This window comes from Schistocerca americana, chromosome 11 (genome assembly GCF_021461395.2).
Source record: "Schistocerca americana isolate TAMUIC-IGC-003095 chromosome 11, iqSchAmer2.1, whole genome shotgun sequence".
Lineage (NCBI taxonomy): Eukaryota > Metazoa > Arthropoda > Insecta > Orthoptera > Acrididae > Schistocerca > Schistocerca americana.
Genome location: NC_060129.1, coordinates 139,255,173 through 139,279,588, shown reverse-complemented (window position 1 = coordinate 139,279,588; position 24,416 = coordinate 139,255,173). Strand labels below are relative to the sequence as shown.

General features: G+C 45.2%; 1 protein-coding gene and 1 pseudogene across 1 annotated transcript in view; one reads left to right on the top strand and one right to left on the bottom strand.

The window, feature by feature from the left end:
• Positions 1-315: 315 nt before the first annotated feature.
• LOC124553392 (proteoglycan 4-like) overlaps positions 316-24,416 on the top strand; it is a 256,733-nt gene continuing 232,632 nt past the window's right edge. Inside the window, exon 1 of the mRNA XM_047127261.1 lies at positions 316-625. Coding sequence (XP_046983217.1) covers positions 609-625 — 17 coding nt within the window. The 5' untranslated portion in view covers positions 316-608. The remainder of the gene's footprint in view (positions 626-24,416) is intronic.
• On the bottom strand, positions 5,110-5,227 carry LOC124554257 (annotated as a pseudogene).

Below are 24,416 nucleotides of genomic sequence, written 5' to 3'. Positions count from 1 at the left end.
CATTATCGGTACGATTCCTGAAATTCGCCGTGGTTACGAGGTCTGTATAAGACAGATACTAATTCTGCGTTGCTACTGTTTGGCAAATAGGACCAATATGTTTCGGAGAAGAAGACGTTCTTAGGAAGTTGTGTAGTGCGTAATGAGATGTAAAGAGGAAGAAGGGTGGGGGCATCGGAAAGAGGGGAGGAACAGAGAGAGTGGTCCTGTTGACGAAGGGGGGTGGGGGAAGGGCTGTGGGCGTGGTCACGTGACCGTACCGACGTTTATATATATAAGGCCGCGGGACTGTGGGGCCTCTTTTCAACTGTCTGCGGTCGCGCGCAGCCGGAGAAGTAGAAACGAGAGCAAGAGAGGCAGTGAGAGAAAGAGAGAGAGAGAGGGGGCAGTGAAGAAGTAGACAGAGAGAGTGGTAGGGAGAGGGGGAGAGTGGATCGGGCGTGACTTTCTCGCGCGGCCGTTTTCGTTTTCGTTTCGCCGCAGCCGGGCGCGCCTTCCTCGGGACTGGTCAGATGCCAGGCTGCAGCCGCCGCTGACGGACACAGCTGCAGACACAGCTGCGAGGACACACTCACCCTACCGTCGACTGCACAGCCGCCGCTGCAGACATGGGCGGCCCTGTTACGTGAGTACCTCATTCGCTCTATTCACCTCTCAACACTGTCCCTGCCTATACAACTTCTTTCACTTTTCCCAATCACTGCTGGTACGACCAAATGCAGTGGTGAAATTTTTATGTACAGTTACCATAAAGCTTCTAACATTTCTATTGTTCTGCAACTAAATGCAGTCAGCGTGTCATCATCAATCAGACTTGAGAATTTTAAAATAAGTATTAAAAAAATATTAAAAAAATAAAAGTCAGACATATGATGATAGACTCGCGAAACTAGTTGGAGAACAATAGTGATTTTAGCACCTTCTGGCGGTTACACACAAAAATAACGTTTATGAAAGGTGTTTGATGAAAACAGTGATTAGTTAACAAGTTTTTCGAGCTAAATTCGGCGCTTTGAAACTACGACACTTCGGAGGAGACTCTGCTTTTTAATCACATTTTGGCGACCACATTGATCTTAAGATTTGGATATTGGGGAGATACCATTGTAGGAATTAATTTTTTTCCAGTTGACGAGTATATCGCCTTTTAGTATTTTATCCATCCTCAGCAACTGTAGTTCTATATATCGACATCATCAGCAACCAGTTGTATAAAAGAAATTTAATTTCTTTACCGGTTTTGGGTACTTAGTGCCCTTCTTCAGAAAGTTATACCAATCACATTATTTGGAAGTGTCAACAATAGCATGTATACAGTTAAATACCGTCGTCAAATGGTTCATAGTGCTTGTATGTTGCTTTTTAATCGCATTTTGGCGACCATATTCTTCTTCAGATTTGGGTATTGGGGAGATACCATTTTAAGAATTTTTTTTTCGTTCCAGTTGATCATTTTATACATCCTCAGAAACCGTAGTTGGGTACATCTACATCATTAGAACCAGTTGTATAAAAGAAATTTAATTTCTTAATCGGTTTCAGGTACTTAGTGCCCTTCTTCAGAAACTGATACCTATCACATTATTTGGAAGCGTCAAAAATAACATGCATACCGTCAAGTGCCATCGTCATATAGTTCATAGTGCTTGTATGTCGTTGTTTGGCTTCTTTATATCACATCTGTACAGGCATATGAACCACATGCTGTATGTACATTATTGTTGAGACCCGCAAATACTGCGATAATTATAACATTCTGAAGAAGGTCGCTAAGTGCCTGAAACAGATGAAGATAATTAAATTTGTTTTCTACAACTCGTTGCTGATTATTTCGATATATGTCGTCTTTACATGCTAGATTTCATCTCACTCGCTCCATCCAGTTCCAAGCAGCATCTGCCTGTTCAACTTCATCAACTGTACCTCTGGCTGCTGCTGCATCCAAGCATCAAAAGCGATTACAGACTTTTATATATAATCACCGTAAAGGTGCTAAAATATTTTTTTTATTCTTCGGGTAGTTTCGATATATGTCGTAATCTGAAAGTCTTTAGCGTATTAAAAAGAAACTAAAACAAACTTCCAGATGGTAACGTACTGCATAAACTACGGAAAGACAGAGATTTTATCAGAATTCCGGTCGTTGTGGAGGGTGTGGAGAAAAATATGGAAACACAAACAACAATGCATTACCGTGGTCAATACGGTGTAGGAAAACCGTTGGCATTCAAAACAGCGTCCAATCGTCTACATCTACATCTACATCTACATACATACTCCGCAATCCACCATACGGTGCCTGGCGGAGGGTACCTCGTACCACAAGTAGCATCTTCTCTCCCTCTCAGAACGAGGGAAAAATGACTGCCTATATGCCTCTGTACGAGCCCTAATCTCTCTTATCTTTGTGGTCTTTCCGCGAAATGTAAGTTGGCGGCAGTAAAATTGTACTGCAGTCAGCCTCAAATGCTGGTTCTCTAAATTTCCTCAGTAGCGATTCACGAAAAGAACGCCTCCTTTCCTCTAGAGACTCCCACCCGTTCCTGAAGCATTTCCGTAACACTCGCGTGATGATCAAACCTACCAGTAACAAATCTAGCAGCCCGCCTCTGAATTGCTTCTATGTCCTCCCTCAATCCGACCTGATAGGGATCCGAAACGCTCGAGCAGTAGTCACGACTAGGTCGTATTAGTGTTTTATAAGCGGTCTTCCCAAAATTCTACCAATGAACCGAAGACGACTATCCGCCTTCCCCACAACTGCCATTACATGCTTGTCCCACTTCATATCGCTCTGCAATGTTACGTCCAAATATTTAATCGACGTGACTGTGTCAAGCGGTACACTACTAATGGATTATTCAAACATTGCAGGATTCTTTTTCCTATTCATCTGCATTAATTTACATTTATCTATATTTAGAGTTAGCTGTCATTCTTTACACCAATCACAAATCCCGTCCAAGTCATCTTGTATCCTCCTACAGTCACTCAACGACGACACCTTCCGGTACACCACAGCATCATCAGCAAACAGCCGCACATTGCTACTACGGTACGGTACGGATGAACACGTGTATGGTGTTCAAGGGAATCTATACCACTCTTCCTGCAAAATAGCGGCACTCTGGGTAACTGTTACGGATGTGGGTAGCGATCACGCTTCAAAGTAGGCCATAGAGGTTGAGTAATAAAGAGATTTGGTAACTGTGGTGCCTAGGCTATATGCGACAATTCATCCTCGTGCATAGTCCTGGACTATGCGAGCTGTATGAACAGGAGACGCAGCATAACCATTGGAGAAAAAACATTGTGCCATGGGATAGATCTGATCGGCCGCAATGGTCACATAACCCTCGGCAGTAACGCGGGGTAACCATCAGACCTACGGAATGCCACGGGATGGCTGCTCAAGTCATCACCGAATCCACTCCACGTTTCACACTTCGGACGTAAACACGGCCAGAAGCTGGAAACAGTGGCCGTGCGGTTCTAGGCGCTACAGTCTGGAACCGCGTGACCGCTACGGTCGCAGGTTCGAATCCTGCCTCGGGCATGGATGTGTGTGATGTCCTTAGGTTAGTTAGGTTTAAGTAGTTCTAAGTTCTAGGGGACTGATGACCACAGATGTCAAGTCCCATAGTGCTCAGAGCCATTTGAACCATTTTTTTGGAAACAGTGTTCAACAGAGTTCATCCGACAAAAAGACAGTTTTCCATTGCTCCACAGTCCAGGTTTTATGGCTTGGTTTCACGTTTCCTTTTTACGGGCATTTGCATCACTGATGTGTGGTTTTGGAATCCCCCCCCCCCCTCCAAAAAAAAATGGTTCAAATGGCTCTGAGCACTATGGGACTTAACTTCTAAGGTCATCAGTCCCCTAGAACTTAGATCTACTTAAACCCAACTAACCTAAGGACATCACACACATCCATGCCCGAGGCAGGATTCGAACCTGCGACCGTAGCGGTCCGGCGGTTCCTGACTGTAGCGCCTAGAACCGCACGGCCACGATGGCCGGCAAGGAATCTCAGCTCGTTCTGGAATTCTCTGCCTCTGGAGCTCCCTTCGTGTGGTTTTGATGCTGACAAGTTTCGCGAGTCCGAAAATCAGTTCTGCAGTGACTTTTACAACTGTCGTCTTCTTATTTTTAGTCACAATCTTCTTCAGTGACCGTCTGTCACGGCCACTCAGCACACATTTTCCTCCGCGTTGAGACTTCACAGATGATGCTTTTCCGATTTCCCTGTATGCTGTATAAATTTTCTGTATGGTGTCTCTCGAAACAATAAACACTTCAGCTACTTTGATTACGTAAGCACACACCATAGGCACCAATAATTTGCCCACTTTCGAATTCACTTAGCTCTGACATAATGCACTCACAAAAAAAATGTTCAAATGTGTGTGATATCTGATGGGACTTAACTGCTAAGGTCAGCAGTCCCTAAGCCTACACACTACTTAACCTAAATTATCCTAAGGACAAACACACTCACGCCCGAGGGAGAACTCGAACCTCCGCCGGGACAAGCCGCGCAGTCCATGACTGCAGCGCCTAGACCGCTCGGCTAATCCCAATGCACTCACAACTACAGAGAACACTATTCTGACCATTCCTGACATTTGCAACGTGTTGAGAACACTGCGCAGGTGTTGTTCGTGGTCGAATACAACAGCGCAACCTGTAGTCTTCGCTTGCATCGGTATTTATGCTCCATCATTAATTTTTCGCGGTATTTTCATATCTTTGTACAACCCCTGTACATAAAAATGTCTGTCATAAGAGCTATTTAAAGAACATTGATACTGGTAACTAGTCTCTGGAAGTTAAACTCAGTGCTTCGAAATTCCAAAAACTCAGTGGGAACTATGAATTTTGAATGTATGTTCCTCTCTCCTCTCCTCCCGAACAGGCCATGATGGCTCAACGGTACCGACCGGCCGCCGTGTCATCCTTAGCCCATAGGCGTCACTGGATGAGGATATGGAGGGGCGTGTGGTCAGCACACCGCTCTCCCGGCCGTATGTCAGTTTACGAGACCGGAGTCGCTACTTCTCAAGTACCTCCTCAGTTTGTGTCACAAGGGCTGACTGAGTGCACCCCGCTTGCCAACAGCGCTCGGCAGACCAGATGGTCACCCATTCGAGTGCTAGCCCAGCCCCACAGCGCTTAACTTCGGTGATCTGACGGGAACCGGTGTTACCACTGCGGCAAGGCCGTTGGCTTTAAATTTCTTTTAGGCCACAATATTCTGCATCAGGCACCATTACTGTGGAGATAAAGATTCAAGAAAACGATTTTTTTTCTTTCCGAATCCCGACTACCGTGCCATATTTTTACCTCACTCACTCTATTCAACTCTCAACACTGACGCTCTGTCTGTTCAACTTCGCCCACTGTACCTTCTAACAATCCTACCACAACAAAGGTCAAAAATTAATTATGATTGTAGTGTTGCTCACGCTGCTAAATATTGCATTTTGGGCAACAACAAAGTTATATTGTGTGGCAGGTGTTTTTAGAGCACAGTTAATAAAGTCATTTCATGAAATAATGGATAAACTAGGCACTCATCTTTTCCCACGCTGGTCTCGTTCTGAACTCATGGCTCAATCGTCGAAAATCTAGGTAGTGATGACTCCAAGCTCGGCTGCAAAAAGGCCTAGGTGTTATTCTGCGATATTCAAAAATTTTATATATATATGTTTCATAAACCAAGTGATGTAAAAAAAGTAATCAGCACTCCGAATTTAATTCACACTTATTTTTTATTACTTTTGTTGCAACATCACTTCACAATATAAAACATACTTGAAAATATCTTCCTCACTGTTAAAGTTCACATTTCATAAACTGACTTTTCAACATGACGACCAAGACTTGACTCTCTAATAACCGCTTACGCGCCCAAAAATCAGAGTTACAAGTACGTCAAAGATCATAGTGACAAAAGAAAGAATACACATAAGAATAATATCATTGCAATATAAACATATCGATCTATCAAAGTACTTCTACATTAATGAAATCAAATCTGAATGTTGTCACAGAAATATGTTAACTATTTTACAGAAACACAGTAGAATACTGCTGGTATCGAAAGGTTGACGTGAAGTGCCGTAATGGTTAGGTAATTCAAGTACCATTACAACCTGCAACTGACGCTATGGCCAGATGCAAAAGCAAATTTTGTGTATAACACTAAACCATTGCTAAAATCGTTTTCTGATAGCATGTTACCATCTTACAGATTTTCTACATTTCTTTATTTTAAAACTCCAGAATCTGCAATGTGGTGACATTCAATCTGAATCGATTGCATAATAACACACACCTTAGCAGGCTTATGGTGGCTGAATAAAAAAAATGTCATTAATGAAAGCTGCTTAAGAAAGGTTGAGAGACGTGTCTTGTTTGTGGAACCTAAACTCGGCGCTCCGAAACTGCAAAACTTCAGTGGACTATTTGTGTTTTAATCGCATTTTAGGCACGATGTTGTGTACCAGACGCAAATGATGTGGAGATACAGTTTCAAGAATTGTATTTTTTCGTCTTTTCACGCTACAGTTTACGTCACTTGCTCTATTCAGCTCTAATCACCTTGAGACTGCCAGTTCAACTTCATCTGCTATAGGTGGCACAACTGCGATAGCACCGATTGTGTTTTCTGACCTCTTTATGTTTAATCATCATAAAGCTGCTGAAATATTTATTATTCTTCAGCTAATCTCGACGTATTTCATAATCCGTCAGACTTTATAATTCCAAAATAAAAAATGAAAGTAAAAATTAAAAAAATTTGGAACAAAATGTCATGTCACCTAAACTAGTTATGCAATAACAAATATTTTGGCTGCCTTGTGATGGTTATACATAAAAATGGCGTTAGTGAAAGCCGTTTAAAGAAGATTGTGATTAATACTTACATTTCAAGAACCTAACTGAGCATTTCGAAATTACAGTACTTAGACTCTGCTTTTAAATCGCATGTTAGCCACAATATTCTCTACAGCAGATGATTACTGATCTCCACACAATGCGGCAAGATACTGTTTAACACTAGAAATACGAAAGTGAGTTCTTGGAGAAGAACACTAATCACAGATGTTTTTTCAGACAAAGCAAGAGAATTAAAGTATAAAGTAGGTGGTAAAAACTGAGAAACTGGAGAAAGATAGCCCAAAGACTTTTTATGTTATATTTGATATTATCCAGACATTGTAGAACGACATTCGCGGCTGTACGTGAAGTAACATATAGCTTCAGCTAGCTGTGATTGGTACAAGTCGCTGTAGTCTCATAAAGCAGTTACGAGCGTTCTTAAGCCTTTCTCCAGATGAGGCATCAAAACTTGTGGATGCGTCAGGTGGTTTTGAAATGGCTGGAAATGGCTTCACGTAAACAGGTGTAACGTTTCGCAAGTGCCTTATAATGGTTGCAGCTGCCTATAGTTTTATTTCACGTTTTACTTGCATTTCTGGGGTTTCTGAACACAACACGTGTATCGTGGAACGATAATAGTAAAGGTCGAATAACTGATAAGAAGGTGCTGCATCGAACTGGGAAGAAAAGAAATTTATGGCGCAATTTGACTGAAAGAAGCGATCGGTGGATAGGACACATCCTGAGGCATCAATCATTCAACAGTTTAGTGATAGAATGAAGTGGGAGTGGTTTTGCATTGATGAAGAGACGAGCTGCATCAAACAAGTCTTTGGACGGAAGAGCACTACAACAACAATCTCAAAACTGGCTGTATTTGACATTCCTTCCCCTAACTCATCTTTGTGTTCCCATTGTTTTTCTTACTTCATTTATATCGCCATTAGTTTTATACAAAATTACTTCAATTTCGCTTTTTTTCATTACAGTGATTAATAAAAGCTTGTAATGGTTTTTTCCTGTTTTAGTTACCTATTTTCTGTTATTAGCGATAACTACTTCTTATTCGAAGTTTTATTTACGACTTAACGTCGAAATTTTATCTCGGAAATGGTTGTGGTAGAAATTATGGGTGATTTTGCCTGTTCATCTTCATCTTTTGCACTTCTTACTGGCGCTCCATTCACTGTACTCACAGGCAGTACCTATCGCTGAGACTCGATACGTAATTGCTCAATAGTGAAAATTCTTCAGCGTTTTGTAGTCAAGAGTGGTACTTCGAAACTGAGGGGCTTTAGTAGAATCTGAGATTTTGTGTCGCAATTTAACGACGACATTTTTCAACAAATGCAGCTGGTAATGGGATAAATGAATTTGCTTTAATGGCTCTACGATACGTGGAATTTATATTCTTCACCGTACGTAATAGACAGTTCACATTCCTATTATTAGTTTTAGTTAGCTACGACACTGTAACGATTGTTAAGTGTATAGTACTTAGGAAATGAAGCATCTAATTGTCTCCCTTCTTTAGAGTATGAACAGAGAACTGTGTATAATGCATAGGCGTACATTGTCAGCATAAACGTATAGGGTGTTTGGAAGTATCTTTGCTATACATTGGACAGCCGTTTTGTACTTGAGACTGCATGTGTACGTGTCGAGAGAAAAAGTTGATGTTCGTGAGATTCTTATCGTTGGATGTTAAATACGTAGCGTACTTAACTTGCATTCTGCTTGGTTCTCCCACATGCATTACAAACTTTCTGTTCCTACTTGATAAAGCTCGTATTAATGTTTGTAAGTAGTTCCGCATGTGGGCAGATGGAAAAGTTCGTATGTTGCCACATGCTGCATGGATGTTATCTCAATGTAAATTCATCACTGTATCCTGTGTTAAATTAATGACTCCGGCATCTGATGTGTTTCATAGTTTCTTTTTTTAAGTATATTTTCCTAACTGTGTTTAGCTGCTTGATAATGACTAAAAATTGGAAATTGCTCAACAGCAAACAAAGTGAAAATGGCACAGAGCATAATGGGCAATGTTGTGTTTCGAGAAATGTTAGGCTGATGCATAAGTTCGCAGTGTTTTTGTTTTGCATGTTGGTATTCCGGTTGCTATGGGTTTATTTGTCAAGTGCCATTTTTTATATGTAGTTCACTTTTGCAGTTTGAAATAAGTTTCCTTTAATTTACGTCTATGGTCACAAACTTTTTGTTAACAGATTACCAAACCGGTAATCTGTTACCAAAACGTTTGTGACCATAGACATAAATTAAAGGAAACTTATTGCATATACGAGTCACTGATTTATTCGCGACAATGTACTACTTAAACCTAACTAACCTAAGGACATCACACACATCCATGCCCGAGGCAGGATTCGAACTCGCGACCGTACCAGTCGCGCGGTTCCAGACAGTAGCGCCTATAACCGCTCGGCCACCACGGACGGCTCATTAATACGAGGTTCATCAAGTAGGAACAGAAAGTTTGTTATACATGAGGGAGAACCAAGCAGAATACAAGTTAAGTACGCTACGTATTTAACACCCAACCTTTGAAGAACTTCCTTTCCGCACGAAAATGGGCTCCCAAACATAGCCCGACAGTGTCTTCGCCTGAAACCACATAGTTTCTGGAGTCACGGAATAGAGAAATTACCGCAGCGTTTGCAGACGGTTGTAAATAGTGGTGAAGAATATACAAGGTGTTTCAAAATGAGTATACTGGTTTTAAGGCTGTGCAGAATTTATGGCACTCAACATAGAATTATAAATAGTACATCAAATGAAAGAGCAGCTCAGACAGTTTTGTCTGTATACCTACGTGAAGAGCGTCGAACGACCAACAGTGACTGAAGAACGTGTGAGAGTCTTTCATGCCCAGCCCCAACAAATCAGTTCGGAAGGTTAGCCGTGAATTAGCAGTTCCAGTCACGTCTTTGAGGAGACTTTTAAGAAGACACTTATAACTACTTCCTTACCATTTGCAGTTGCTACAAACTCTAAGACCTAACGATTTACGTGCGAGCTTTACAAACGAAGCGTTGCTGCAAGACGATGAAGAATTTCTGGACCACGTCATCTACAGTGATGAATCGACATTTCATCTAAGTAGAAATGTCAACACACATAATGATTTGCTGACCTCCATATGCGTACACTATGTGAGTCCCCATTTCTGCTTAGGTGAAATGTCGATTCGTCACTGCAGATGACATGGTCCAGAAATTCTTCATCGTCATGGAGCAAGTTTCGTTTGTAAAGTTCGCACGTAAATCGTTAGGCCTTAGAGTTTGTAACAACTGCAGATGATAAGAAAGTAGTTGTGTCTTCTTAAAAGTCTCCTCAAAGACGTGACTGGAATTGCTAATTCACGACTGTCTTCCGAGCTGATTCCTTGGGGCTGGGCATGAAAGGCTCTCACTCGTTCAACATGTTCTTCAGTCACTCTTGATCCTTCCACGCTCTACAGTTGAAACGTCCCCCTTCAAATTTTATAAATGACAGTACTGGTAAACCTCTTACGTTATTTGATACAAAGACAGCTCAGAAAAACTCAACGTACTCAGTCAGTTTTCTCTTCACTTGTTCTGATCATCAATAAACTGACACACAATATTTTAGGGCAACGCAATCTGGCTTTCAAAAATCCCCTGACTAACAGTAACCTATACCTTTCATGAATCACTTATCTCACAAAAATCTTCGTTAATAGAACTACTGCAATACAGCGAGCGCCAATACTGCCAGCTAAATAGAAGATTCTAACTACTGAAGGCACTAACTACTGATAGGCATAGTTAGCAAATGAAAGATTTTGACAGAGAACAAACTAGGTATTTACCTTAATAATGTTCGAAAGTCATCAAATATATATCTATTAATTCATGACATCCATCTTTACAAATTTCCTTTTTCTAGCGGATATACGTCCAGGTCGTCCGCTTATAGCAACCTCTCAAAACTCCGCCATCTCTCTCCCCACATCCACCACTACTGGCGGCTCACCTCCAACTGCGCAACGCTACACGCTGTTCACTTCAACTGCCCAACACTACACTTGTGGATATTTCAACAATGTCTCCAACCAGCCACAGACTGCACACAGCACTGTCAGAGATTTTCATACAGAGCGCTACATGGCGTTACCAACATAAAAACCTAAACAGCCTACTTACACACTTTACGCGTACGTATACAAACAAAACTGTTTGAGCTGCTCTTTAATTTCATGTATTATTTTATAATTGTAAGTTGAATGCAATAAATTCTGCACAGCCTTAAAAGCCGTACATTCATTTCGAAACACTCTGTATTATTGACAAATAAAGTCCGTGTTATGTGTAGCTGTCGTGTTTATTGAACTTGTGGAAAAACGCCACGAACGTATTCACCAACCCGATATGTCTAGGCTGTGGACCCAGTGCTAACAAAACTAAAGACGAGAACATCACGTGTAGCCCCCGGCCTTCTCTATCACCCACCACATACGCCTTCCGCCGGCTTCCAGCGTGGAACTGGAATTACTGTACTGCAGCTACGAGCTAGCCAGGAGCGCCTGCACGTCTGACCTTTTGGTCGTCGTACGGCGGAGCACCTAAGCTCGCCTTGAACTTTGTGTCTCCGACGATAGAGATCCTTTCCAAGCTCACTTATCTCCAACATTCTCTCTCCTGGCATTTTATTTTCCCGCAGGAAAGGGGAGGGCTGGGTTGCGGTGGGGGCAGGGAGGAGCTCGCTTTGTTTTGACTTTTTTTTCCCGCCAGACCGTCCTTCGTATTAGGTATGCCAAGCACTTCCCCGTACGTGGCGTGCGACAGACGCAGCGGTGCCTTCCCGAGAACGGCCGTTTCTCCTGGGAGCATTCGGTGGCGATGAAACCACCGGGCACACCCTCAGAGGTGCAAACACCGTTCTGGGACGGAAACGGGTTGACAGAACGGAAATTGCTACAAAATCCCTCATGCGACCCATCGTAGAATATTGTTCAATCGTGTGCGGAACTCGTACAAGCCGGCCGCTGTAGCTGAGCGGTTCTAGGCGCTTCAGTCCGGAACCGCGTTGCTCCTACGGTCGCAGGTTCGAATCCTGCCTTGGGCATGGATGTGTGTGCTGTCCAGAGGTTAGTTAGGTTTAAGTAGTTCTAAGTCTAGGGGACTGATGATCTCAGATCTAACGTCCCATAGTGCTTAGAGCCATTTGAACCATTTGACGCATACGAAATTAGACAAAGATGGGATTGTATGAGGGAAGGTAGGAAGGAAGGAAGATTAGGAGTTAACGTACCGTCGACATCGAGTTCATTAGAGACGAAACACAGGCTCGGGTCGTGTCAAGGATGGGGAAGGAAATCGGCCGTGAGCTTTCAAACGAACCATCCCGGCGTTGGCCTGGAGCGATGTAGGGAAATCACAGAGAGCTGAAATCAGAATTTCTTTAAAGTCAGTACCGCATTAGAGTTTTTTTTTTTTTTTACCATGTGTCTAATAGTGTATTTTATTTTAAATACGACAGTACGCCATCTTAGGCACTGTATAACATTAAAACACTGGATAATGGCATTTTAAGCCGAAATCATGATCGTGTAAATGTAACACTGCAAATAAAAAATAATAATTAAAAAAACAATCTAATGGCCGTACTGACTTTAAAGAAATATATTATAGCTGTGGCCCCACATTATGATGGCTCGGAGCACTATGGGACTGTAGCGCCAAGAACCGCACCGCCACTCCGGCCGGCCCACATTACGAAAAAAATATGAAATCAGAATAACCTGACGCGCGTTTGAACCGTCATCTTCCCGAATACGAGTCCAGTGTGCTAACCATTGCACCACCTCGCTCGTTGTACAAACGGTAGTCAAATGAAAACGAGACAGAAGGGAAAAAAACGTAAGTAGACTGTTTGTTAAATGGTTCAAATGGCTCTGAGCACTATGGGACTTAACATCTGAGATCATCAGTCCCCTAGAACGTTGAACTACTTAAACCTAACTAACCTAAGGACATCACACACATCCATGCCCGAGGCAGGATTCGAACCTGCGACCGTAACGGTCGCGCGGTTCCAGACTGAAGCGCCTACAACCGCTCGGCCACACTGGCCGGCTCCAGCTAAAGTGTATAAACTCATAAAAGTGTTCCTGGAACCACTCTGTACCGATTCTGGACGTGTGGTGTGTCGCACTGTCCTGCTGGAATTGCCCAAGTCCGTCGGAATGCACAATGGACATGAATAGATGCAGGTGATCAGACTGGATCCTTACGTACGTGTCATAGTCGTATCTAGATGTATCAGGGTCCCATATCACTGCAACTGCAGCGCCTAATACCATCACAAAGCTTCCATCAGGTTGACGTTGAGGGTCCATGGATTCACAAGGTTGTCTCCATACCTGTACACGTCCATCCGCTCGATACAATTCAAAACGATACTCGTCCGAACAGTCATCAGCAGGCCAATGACGGCAGTCATGGCCCATGCAAGGCGCAAAGCTTTGTATCGTGCAGTCATCGAGTGTACACGAGTGGGTCTTCGGCAGTGAAAGCCCATATCGATGATGTTCCGTTGAATGATACGCACGCTGACACTTGTTGATGGCCGAGCATTGAAATCTGCAGCAATTTGTGGAAGGATTGCACTTCTGTCACGTTGAACGATTCTCCTCAGTCGTCGTTGGTCCTGTTCCTGCAGGATCTTTTTCCGGCCGCAGCGATGTCGGAGATTTCATATTTTACCGTAATTCTGATATTCACGGTACACTCGTGAAATGCTCGTACGGGAAAGTCCCCACTTCACCCCTACTCTTCGCAGATGATGTGTCCTATCGCTCATTCGCCGACTATAACGCCACTTTCAAACTCACTCAAATCTTCATAACCTGCCACTGTAGCAGCAGTAACCGCTCTAACAACTGCGGCAGTTACTTGTTTTATTGTGCCTGTTTACATATCTCTGTATTTGAATACACATGTCTATACGATGTCTTTGGCGCTTCGGTATAAGGGACCCAAAACTGAACCCTGTGGGACACCGTTCTTGATAAGTCTCCAGTTGGAGGGCTCTGCTGAGTTTTGCAGACTATCTGTACTCTTAATTTCAACCTTCTGCATTTTCCCATTTACATATGAGTCAAAATCAAGGAACATTTACAATAAACCGGCCTGGACTATTCTTCGCCCAATGTTCAGAAATTTGTGGAGCAAACCACAGATTTATACCAATTGCAATTGAAAGAACTTCAGTAAATTTATTTATCAAGTGATTATCTAAGGAGTTAGTTAAAAAATATAGCATTAGAGTTTCAATCTAAAATAACTAAACAATTAGTACACCTTGAAACATCAGACGACTGAAAGTAAGTAATGGTCTCTTAAACGAAAACAATAGTAAATTAACGACTACTTCTGATGGGGAAATTAAATCTAAATCCCTCAAATATCTCCTCTCATATGATCATTTGTGCACTGTCCCACTCGTACCACAGTACTTATCTAGAAGAATTTCATCGACAAATCCTAATACTGAGTGATGATACTGAACGTGCGAGGGCCGCTTAAAAGTTCGGCTGCAGCTGCTGAAGACGTGGCAGGACCGCGAGTTGGAAACGCCAGCGCGGCGGGCGCTAATGTGTTTGTCGGCGGGTCGGAGCGGCGAGGCGAGGAAAATCGGCTGTTTATTCGCGCCGGCCGCGGCAGCCAGGGTTCCCCCGTGTTTTCGAAATACGCCGGCGTGGCTTGCAGCCGGATCGCTTTCTCCCCGCTCTGCTGAGCTGTACTGCGGTCCCCGGTCAGTTTCGACACTGGCCGCTCGCTACAGCGTGTGCTGGACCGCCGCGTGCACGCTGGTCCGTCAGCGCTCCAGTCCCTCCAGCACCGGGTCTCAGCTGGAGGCGGCGATTTTTCTGGCGCAAAGCCGGCGGCACACGGGCCGAGCGACGAGCGCGCCGAGTTTCTGACGTCACAGCCTGGATAGCTCGTCGGGGCGTCTTTCTAAACGTGCAAAGCGATATCCAGCATGGCAGACACACTGATGAGACAAAATATGCTGATCACTGCCCACCGCGACGCTGGATGCCGCCCTGTGGCTTTACGGCCACTTGGCAAGAACACTACAGGCCATTAAAATTGCTACACCACGATGACGTGCTACAGACGCGAAATTTAGCCGACAGGAAGAAGATGCTGTGATATGCAAATGATTAACTTTTCAGAGCATTCACACAAGGTCGGCGCCGGTGGCGACACCTACAACGTGCTGACATGAGGAAAGTTTCCAACCGATTTCTCATACACAAACAGCAGTCGACCGGCGTTGCCTGGTGGAACGTTGTTGTGATGCCTCGTGTAAGGAGGAGAAATGCGTACCATCACGTTTCCGACTTCGATAAAGGTCCGATTGTAGCCTATCGCGATTGCGGTTTCCCGTATCACGACATTGCTGCTCGCGTTGGTCGAGATCCAATGACTGATAGCAGAATATGAAATCGGTGGGTTCAGGAGGATCTCAACGGCTTCGTCTCACTAGCAGTCGAGATGACAGGCATCTTATCCGCACGGCTGTAACGGATCGTGCAGCCACGTCTCGATCCCTGAGTCAACAGATGGCGACGTTTGCAAGACGACAACCATCTGCATGAACAGTTCGACGATATTTGCAGCAGCACGGACTATCAGCTCGGAGACCGTGGCTGCGGTTACCCTTGACGCTGCTTCACAGACAGGAGCGCCTGCGATGGTGTACTCAACGACGAACCTGGGTGCACGAATGGCAAAACGTCGTTTTTTCGGATGAATCCAGGTTCTGTTTACAGCATCACGATGGTCACATCCGTGTTTGGCGACATCGTGGTGAACGCACATTGGGAGCGTGTATTTGTCATCGCCATACTGGCGTATCACCCGGCATGATGGTATGGGGTGCCATTCGTTACAAGTCTCGGTCACCTCTTGTTCCCATTGACGGCACTTCGAACAGTGGACGGTACATTTCACATGTGTTACGACCCGTGGCTCTACCCTTTATTCGATCCTTGCCAAACCCTACATTTCAGCAGGATAATGCACGACCGCATGTTGCAGGTCCTGTACGGGCCTTTCTGGAGACAGGAAATGTTCGACTACTGCCCTGGCCAGCACATTCTCCAGATCTCTCACCAATTGAAAACGTCTGGTCAGCGGTGGCCGAGCAACTGGCTCGTCACAATACGCCAGTCACTACTCTTGATGAACTGTGGTATCGTGTTGAAGCCTGTACACGCAATCCAAGCTCTGTTTGACTCAATGCGCAGGCGTATCAAGACCGTTATTACGGCCAGAGGTGGTTGTTCTGGGTACTGATTTCTCAGGATCTATGCACCCAAATCGCGTGAAAATGTAATCACATGTCAGTTCGAGTATAATATATTTGTCGAATGAATACCCGTTTATCATCTGCATTTCTTCTTGGTGTAGCAATTTTAATGGCCAGTAAGCGGAGCAGACACGGATGGGGGATCATCCTGGCGAAGATGTGGGCTGCAAATGGGGAAATCCATTCAGATCAGCGACTTCGACTCAGGGCAGATTATTATTACGCGCCGGCCGGAGTGACCGAGCGGTTCTAGGTACTACAGTCTGGAACCGAGCGACCGCTATGGTCGCAGGTTCGAGTGCTGCCTCGGGCATGGATGTGTGTGATGTCCTTAGGTTAGTTAGGTTTAAGTAGTTCTAAGTTCTAGGGAACTGTTGACATAAGAAGTTATGTCCCATAGTGCTCAGAGCTATTTGAACAATTTTTATTACTACGCAGAGCTTGAGAACAAGTATGTCGAAAACGGCGAAGCTTGTCGATTGTTCACGTGCTACTGTCGTGAGCATCTACAGAAAGAGGCAGAAAGACAGTGAAAGTATCACTAGGCGCTAAATGGTTGGACGTCCACGACTCTTCACTGAACGTCGGGTTAGGAGGCTTGCCTGCTCTGTAAAGTAGGATTGATGGTGATCTGTGAGATCTCTGCCGAAAGAGCACAGTGCTGGCGCATACACAAGTGTTTCAGAGCACACCGTTCATCGTACGTTTTCGGACATGCAACTTCTCAGCGGACCACACCAACGTGTTCACATGCTGACGTGACGACACCGTCAATTACAATTGCAGTGGGCGCTGGACTGTTGGCATTCGACTGTCGATCAATGGAAATGTGTCGGCTCTTTGGGTGTCTCCACATACGCGTACATCATAATTACGCTACCACGCAAACATTGGGGTTACACGCATCTGGTGTGAGACGTTCCTGGAAGAGTCCACTGGGGGTAGAACCGCACAGTAACCGTGGGTTCGGTGTGAGGCGGCAGTGGGGTGGGTAGACTGCTGTGGCCTGTTGTGGGGTTGTGAACCACTGAGGGCTACGGCGGGGCGAAGCCTCTCCGTCGATTATAGGTCCCCGGTTCAATACACAATGCAATACAGGTACCCTTGCGATGGTACAGTTTTGTATTTTAAGATAAAATAAAAAATTTGAAATAAAAAATTCCACCATTCCAAAAGGCGACTGGTTGCCGTAATTCCTGAAATCCTTAACTCTCTTACCTGTCCTATTATGTGTAACACTGAAGCAAGTGCGTATTCTTTTTACGTGCATCAGCGTACGTTACTTAATGCCATTCATTGGCGGTCCGCGAGAGAACAGTTGACCCCTTTTCTAAAGGTCGCCTTGCGCAAATGGCGGACCAGCGGCCGGCGCGCGGGACGGAAACGCGAAGGCTGAAGATGCGGACAAGCCGAGTACCGAAACGTCAGGGCCACGAATGTTTGCAGACAAAAGCATTGACAAAAATACAACACACCCCATAAAGTACGCCGAAAAAGTAAGTGGTGAAAGAAAATCCGTGCACAGCGCGAGTCCTTACGTACTAACAGTACCAAAATATGAGTAACAAATTTCCTCCCGTGCAAAATTTTGCCAGGAACCGACTCCAATGAAAGGCAATTTGACAACACTGTAATAAAATGTTCGGCGAGTACCTTCAATACTCTGCAGCTGTGTTGCCAGGTTAATACACCGGTTACCTGACGGTGCGTGGCGGAGGGTACTTCTGGCACCACTAACTTATCTCCCCTTCCCTGTTCAACTCGCAACTGTCGAAAATGGCTCTGAGTACTATGGGACTTAACATCTGAGGTCGTCAGTCCCCTACACTTCGAACTACTTAAACCTAACTAACATAATGACATCACACACATCCGTGCCCGAGGCAGGATTCGAAACTGCGACCGTAGCAACAGCGCTGTTCCGGACTGAAGCGCCTAGAACCACTCGGTCACCGCGGCCGGCTTGGTTTATATGATCATTCCACACAGGGTAGCTCCGGATAATTAGTTTTAGGTATTTTACGGTAGATACTGTTTCCAGCAATCTGTCATGAATAGTATAGTTGTACAGTAGTGGATTTCTTTTCCTATATATCCGCAATATTTTATATTTATTTACGTTCAGGATTGCACTGCACCATTCATCAATTCTCTGGAGGTCATTCTGTTGCTAATGTTACTTATAATCCGTCTTGATTGCAAATTTTTTTTTTATTCATATGACCGGTTTCGGTTCATTCAGAATCTCCTGGGAGAGTCCACTGGGGGTGGAACGGCACAATAAGAGTGGGTACGGTGTGAGGCGGCTGTGGGGTGGGTAGACTGCTGTGGCCAGCTGTGGGGTTGTGAACCACTGAGGGCTACGGCGGGGCGTAGCCTCTCCGTCGTTTCTAGGTCGCCGGTTCAGGAGTAACTGAAATATCAGATCTGAAGATGGTTCTGAATGAACCGAAACCGGTCATGTGAATAAAAAAAAAAAAAGAATTAGCAATCAAGACGGATTGTAAGTAACATTATAAAATCACTGATTGCTGGCAAACATTCTGTTGCTACTTTGTTACAGACAATCGCATCATCTGTCAACAGCCCTAAACACCTTCCGACGCATTCTACTACATCACTTTATACATTATAAACAGTAGCGGTCCTGTCACACTTCCTTGGGATATACCCCCCCCCCCGCCCCCAACGCCCCCCCACCCCCGAAATTACCTTTACTTCAGTCGATTATGCTCCGTTAAGAAGCTCTCCTGCGAACCATCCAGAACTGGCACTCATGGAAGAAAGGATATTGCGGATACATGGCTTAGCCACAGCCTAGGGGATGTTTCTAGAATGAAATTTTTCACTCTACAGCGGAGTGTACGCTCATGTGAAACTTCCTGGCAGATTAAAAGCGGGTACCGGACCGAGACTCGAACCCGGGACTTTTGCCTTTCGCGGGCAAGTGCTCTACCAACTGAGCTACCCAAGCACGACTCACGCCCCGTCCTCACAGCTTTAATTCCTACCTTGCAAATTTCACTGAAGCTCTCCTACCTTGGAAGGTGGGAGACGAGGTACTGGCGGAATTAAAGCTGTGAGGACGTGGCGTGTGTCGTGCTTGGGTAGCTCAGTTGGTAGAGCACTTGCCCGCGAAAGGCAAAGGTCCCGGGATCGAGTCTCGGTCTGGTACGCTGTTTTAATCTGCCAGGATGTTTCATATGAGAATACGCTCCGCTGTGGAGTCAAAAATTTCATTCTGCACCATAAAGAATTTGGATTCTCAATGTTTATACGTTTGTTTAATTGACGTCGCAGCGCGCCACTACGGAAGGAGGTCACAGGTACTTTGAGCCGAATTGCTAGCTTCAGCATCGCAATGGGAGAAAATGACGGAGAATTTAAAAAAAAAATGGTTCAAATGGTTCTGAGCACTATGGGACTTAACATCTGAGGTCATCAGTCCCCTAGAACTAAGAACTACTTAAAGCTAACTAACCTAAGGACATCACACACACCCATGCCCTTGACAGGATTTGAACCTGCGACCGTAGAGGTCGCGCGGTTCCAGACTGAAGTGCCTAGAACCGCTCGGCCACTCAGCCCGGCGGAAAATTAAAAGGAAAAATGTGTGACGGTTTAATGTTTGCCGCACTGTGTACATTAAATGTTTCTGGGAATGCTGAAGGTGATGCGGCTGAAGATGAGCTACGTCGGCCATGAGGCTTCGAAGTAGCGGTATGCGGTGTTGCGATTGTAAGATGACGTCATCAGAAAATAAATCAGACATCGTGCGATGCGCGGCCGCAGCCTTGAGGATGCCGTTGCTGCAGACCGCAACGTTTAATGGAGGGAGTGACGCGTCTTACTGAGCGTGATTCAGCCGCAGATCCGCTTGGCAGGCGTTCGGCCCCTGGCGGGACCTCACGGCGCAGAGGGGTGAATCACTGCCGAGAAATAACACCCCCGTGAACGTCAGATGAGCCCTTGTCTAGACGCGGATTCGTCGAACAAACCTGTACACGTACAAACCGACGTTTGTCAGTTCAACCTCATTTTGAAGCAGACGCTGTTCGCGATCGTGAGCATTTTGACGGTAGCGAGGAAGGCCACGTATTCCGATACTACCACTGACTTTGGTACTGTGTTTGAAGAAGAAAATACAACGCTGCTCCAGGGAATGGTTTAAAATACACTACCGGCCATTGAAATTGACACACCAAGAAGAGCCGGCCGGTGTGGCCGTGCGGTTAAAGGCGCTTTAGTCTGGAACCGCGTGACCGCTACGGTCGCAGGTTCGAATCCTGCCTCGGGCATGGATGTGTGTGATGTCCTTAGGTTAGTTAGGTTTAATTAGTTCTAAGTTCTAGGCGACTGATGACCTCAGAAGTTAAGTCGCATAGTGCTCAGAGCCATTTGAACACCAAGAAGATCACGTGCTACAGACGCGACATTTAACCGACAGGAAGAAGATGCTGTGATACGCAAATGATTAGCTTTTCAGAGCATTCACACAAGGTTGGCGCCGGTGGCGATACCTACAACGTGCTGACATGAGGAAAGTTTCCAACCCATTTATCATACACAAACAGCAGTTGACCGGCGTTGCCTGGTGAAACGTTGCTGTGATGCCTCGTGTAAGGAGGAGAAATGCGTACCATCATGTTTCCGACTTTGATAAAGGACGGATTGTAGCCTATCGCGATTGCGGTTTTCGTATCAAGACTTTGCAGCTCGCGTTCGTCGAGATCCAATGACTGTTGACAGAATATGGAATCGGTGGGTTCAGGAGGGTAGTACGGAACGCCGTGCTGGATCCCAACGGCCTCGTATCCCTAGCAGTCGAGATGACAGGCATCTTATCCGCATGCCTGTAACGGATCGTGCAGCCACGCCTCCATCCCTGAGTCAACAGATGGGGACGTTTGCAAGACAACAACCATCTGCCCGAACAGTCCGCCGACGTTTGCAGCAGCATGGACTATCAGCTCGGAGACCGTGACTACGGTTACCCTTGACGCTGCATCATAGACAGGTGCGCCTGCGATGGTGTACTCGACGTCGAACATGGGTGCACGAATGGCAAAACGTCATTTTTTCGGATGAATCCAGGTTCTGTCTACAGCATCATGATGGTCGCATCCGTCTTTGGCGACATCGCGGTGAACGCACATTGTAAGCGTGTATTCGTCATCGCCATACTGGCGTATCACCCGGCCTGACGGTATGGGGTGCCATTGGTTACACGTCTGTCACCTCTTGTTCGCATTGACGGGACTTTGAACAATGTGTTACGACCGTGGCTCTAACCTTCATTCGATCCCTGCGAAACCCTACATTTCAGCAGGAAAATGCACAACCGCAAGTTGCAGGTCCTGTACGGGCCTTTCTGGATACAGAAAATGTGCGACTGCTGCCCTGACCAGCTCATTCTCCAGATCTCTCACCAATTGAAAACGTCTGGTCAATGGTGGCCGAGTAACTGGCTCGTCACAGTACGCCAGTCACTACTCTTGATGAACTGTGGTATCGTGTTGAAGCTACATGGGCAGCTGTACCTGTACACGCCATCCGAGCTCTGTTTGACTCAATGCCCAGGCGTATCAAGGCCGTTGTTACGGCCAGAGGTGGTTGTTCTGGGTACTGATCTATGCACCCAAATTGCGTGAAAATGTAATCACATGTCAGTTCTAGTATAATATATTTGTCCAATGAATACCCGTTTATCATCCGCATTTCTTCTTGGTGTAGCGATTTTAATGGCCAGTAGTGTATGTTACGCCTGGTTGGTTAGGAAGGAGTTGAAGTTCGTGATGTCTCGAGATGGGTGTAATCCCGAAACGCGTAGCATGTTTTAACAAAATGTCAATTGAACATCCCATGACTGTATTGCGATTGTACAGCATTCGTTGCCGATTATTAACTTCTACATCTGACAATGACTCTCCATTCAAGATAAGATTCTGCGTCCTCCCTACCAAAAAGTCCTGAATTTATTCACAAATTTCACTTGATCCCCCAAATGATCGCACTTTTGATAATAAGCGTATGTGTGGTGCTGAGTCGAATTCTTTTCGGAAATCAAGAAATACTGCGTCTGTCTGACTGCCTTGATCCAAAGCTTTCAGTACGTCATGTGAGAAAAGTGCGTGGTGGGTTTCACACGATCGATGTTTCGGAATCCATGCTGGCTATCGCTCAAGAGGTCATTCCGTTCAAGACATTCGTTATATTAGAACTCAAAAAATGTTGAATGATTCCACAACAAATCGCTGTCAAGGATGTTGGACGGTAGTTTCGTGGATCACTTCTACTGTCCTCCTCGCAGACTAGTGTGAACGTTTCGAGTACCTTCCGCCACTTCACAATTTCTCGGCTGCGGTTACACACACAGCTTGCGCCGACAGGGGTCATTTCTCCACAACGGCCGGTGTTTGCCGCCGTTCGCCCGCCATTACACGCCAGCCCGTGTCCTCCAGGATTTCCAAAGTGTTTCCTCAGCGCTCGCGTCCTTATAAACAACTGCCTCATCTCTAGCGGTACACCGCGGGTGAAGGCTGTCCAGCGGGAAGGGAACGTCCCTCACCGCAACGCGGGCTGCGCGCCTTCCTTTGCCTCTAACCGAGGTTTCATTCTGCCTCCCAAAAACGACCGCTTTCCAGTTACAAACTCATATTTTTTCTTCTTCTTTTCCGGAAAGGATTTCACACTCTGCCCCACTGCAGTCTATTAACGAAGGTACGAGCATATGGAATACGTTTACCGGTATGTGAAGATTGATCTGTTCTTTCGGACATGTCCGAAGGAACAGATACTACCTTTATATATATATATATATATATATATATATATATATATATATATATATATATATATATATATATATCCGCACAGAAGAAGATGGTCAAATAGCCGGTGAGCCGTAACTATATATATAGGGTGATCAAAAAGTCAGTATAAATTTGAAAACTGAATAAATCACGAAATAATGTAGATAGTGAGGTACAAATTGACACACATGCTTGGAATGACATGGGGTTTTATTAGAACCAAAAAAATACAAAATTTCAAAAAATGTCCGACAGACGGCGCTTCATCTGATCAGAATAGTAATAATTTGCATAACAAATTAAGACAAAGCAAAGGTGATGTTCTTTACAGGAACAAAACCAGAATCGCGCATTTCCTCGAAGAAAAAAGGCTCGATAACGGTAGATGTGGTAAATCGAACCGATACCGTGACTTTCTCGTCGTGCAGTGGAGTTTCCACGACAGTTCTAGGATTTTCCGTAGCCCAAATTCTGCAGTTGTGGGCGTTGACAGACCCTCGGAGCGTGAAATGAGTTTCGTCGGTCCACAACACGTTACTCAAACAATCGTCATCTTCCGCCATCTTTTGAAACGCCCACACCGCAAATGCCCTCCGCTTCACTAAATTGCCAGGTTAACAGTTCGCGATGCCGATGGATTTTGTACGGATAGCATCGGAGGGTACGCCTAAGTGCCAACCAAACAGTAGCGCATGGAATGCCGGTGCGACGTGCGACTGCACGAGCGCTGACTTCCCCGTGCATAGACGAACCCGCTACAGTCTCCATTTCTTCCTGAGCATTACGCTTTGTGCCCGGTCGGCCACTACGGGGTCTATCGTGTAAACAACCCGTGGCTTGGAACTTCGAAATCATTCTCGCCACAGCTGCATTTGTCAACGGACCTTTACCCGTTTGATGAATGGCAGCTACTCCTAAACGTGGAAAAATGTAAGTTAATCCGGATGAGTAGGAAAACAAACCTGTAATGTTCGGATACAGTATTACTGGTGCCCTGCTTGACGCAGTCACGGCCTTTAAATATCTGGGCGTAACGTTGCAAAGTGGTATGAGATGGAACGAACATGTGACAACTGGGGTAGGGAAAGCGCATGGTCGGCTTCGATTTATTGGGAGAATTTTAGGAAAGAGGGATTCAGCTGTAAAGGAGGCCGCATACAGGGCGCTGGTGCGACCTGTTCTTGAGTACTGCTCGAGTGTTTGGGATCCGTACCAGGTCAGATTGGAGGAAGACATGAAAGCGATTCAGAGGCGGCCTGCTACATTTGTTACCGCTAGGTGACGTAGGTGTTACAGAGATCCTGCGGGAATTCAAATGAGAATTCCTGGAGCGATGGCGACATACTTTTCGAGGAA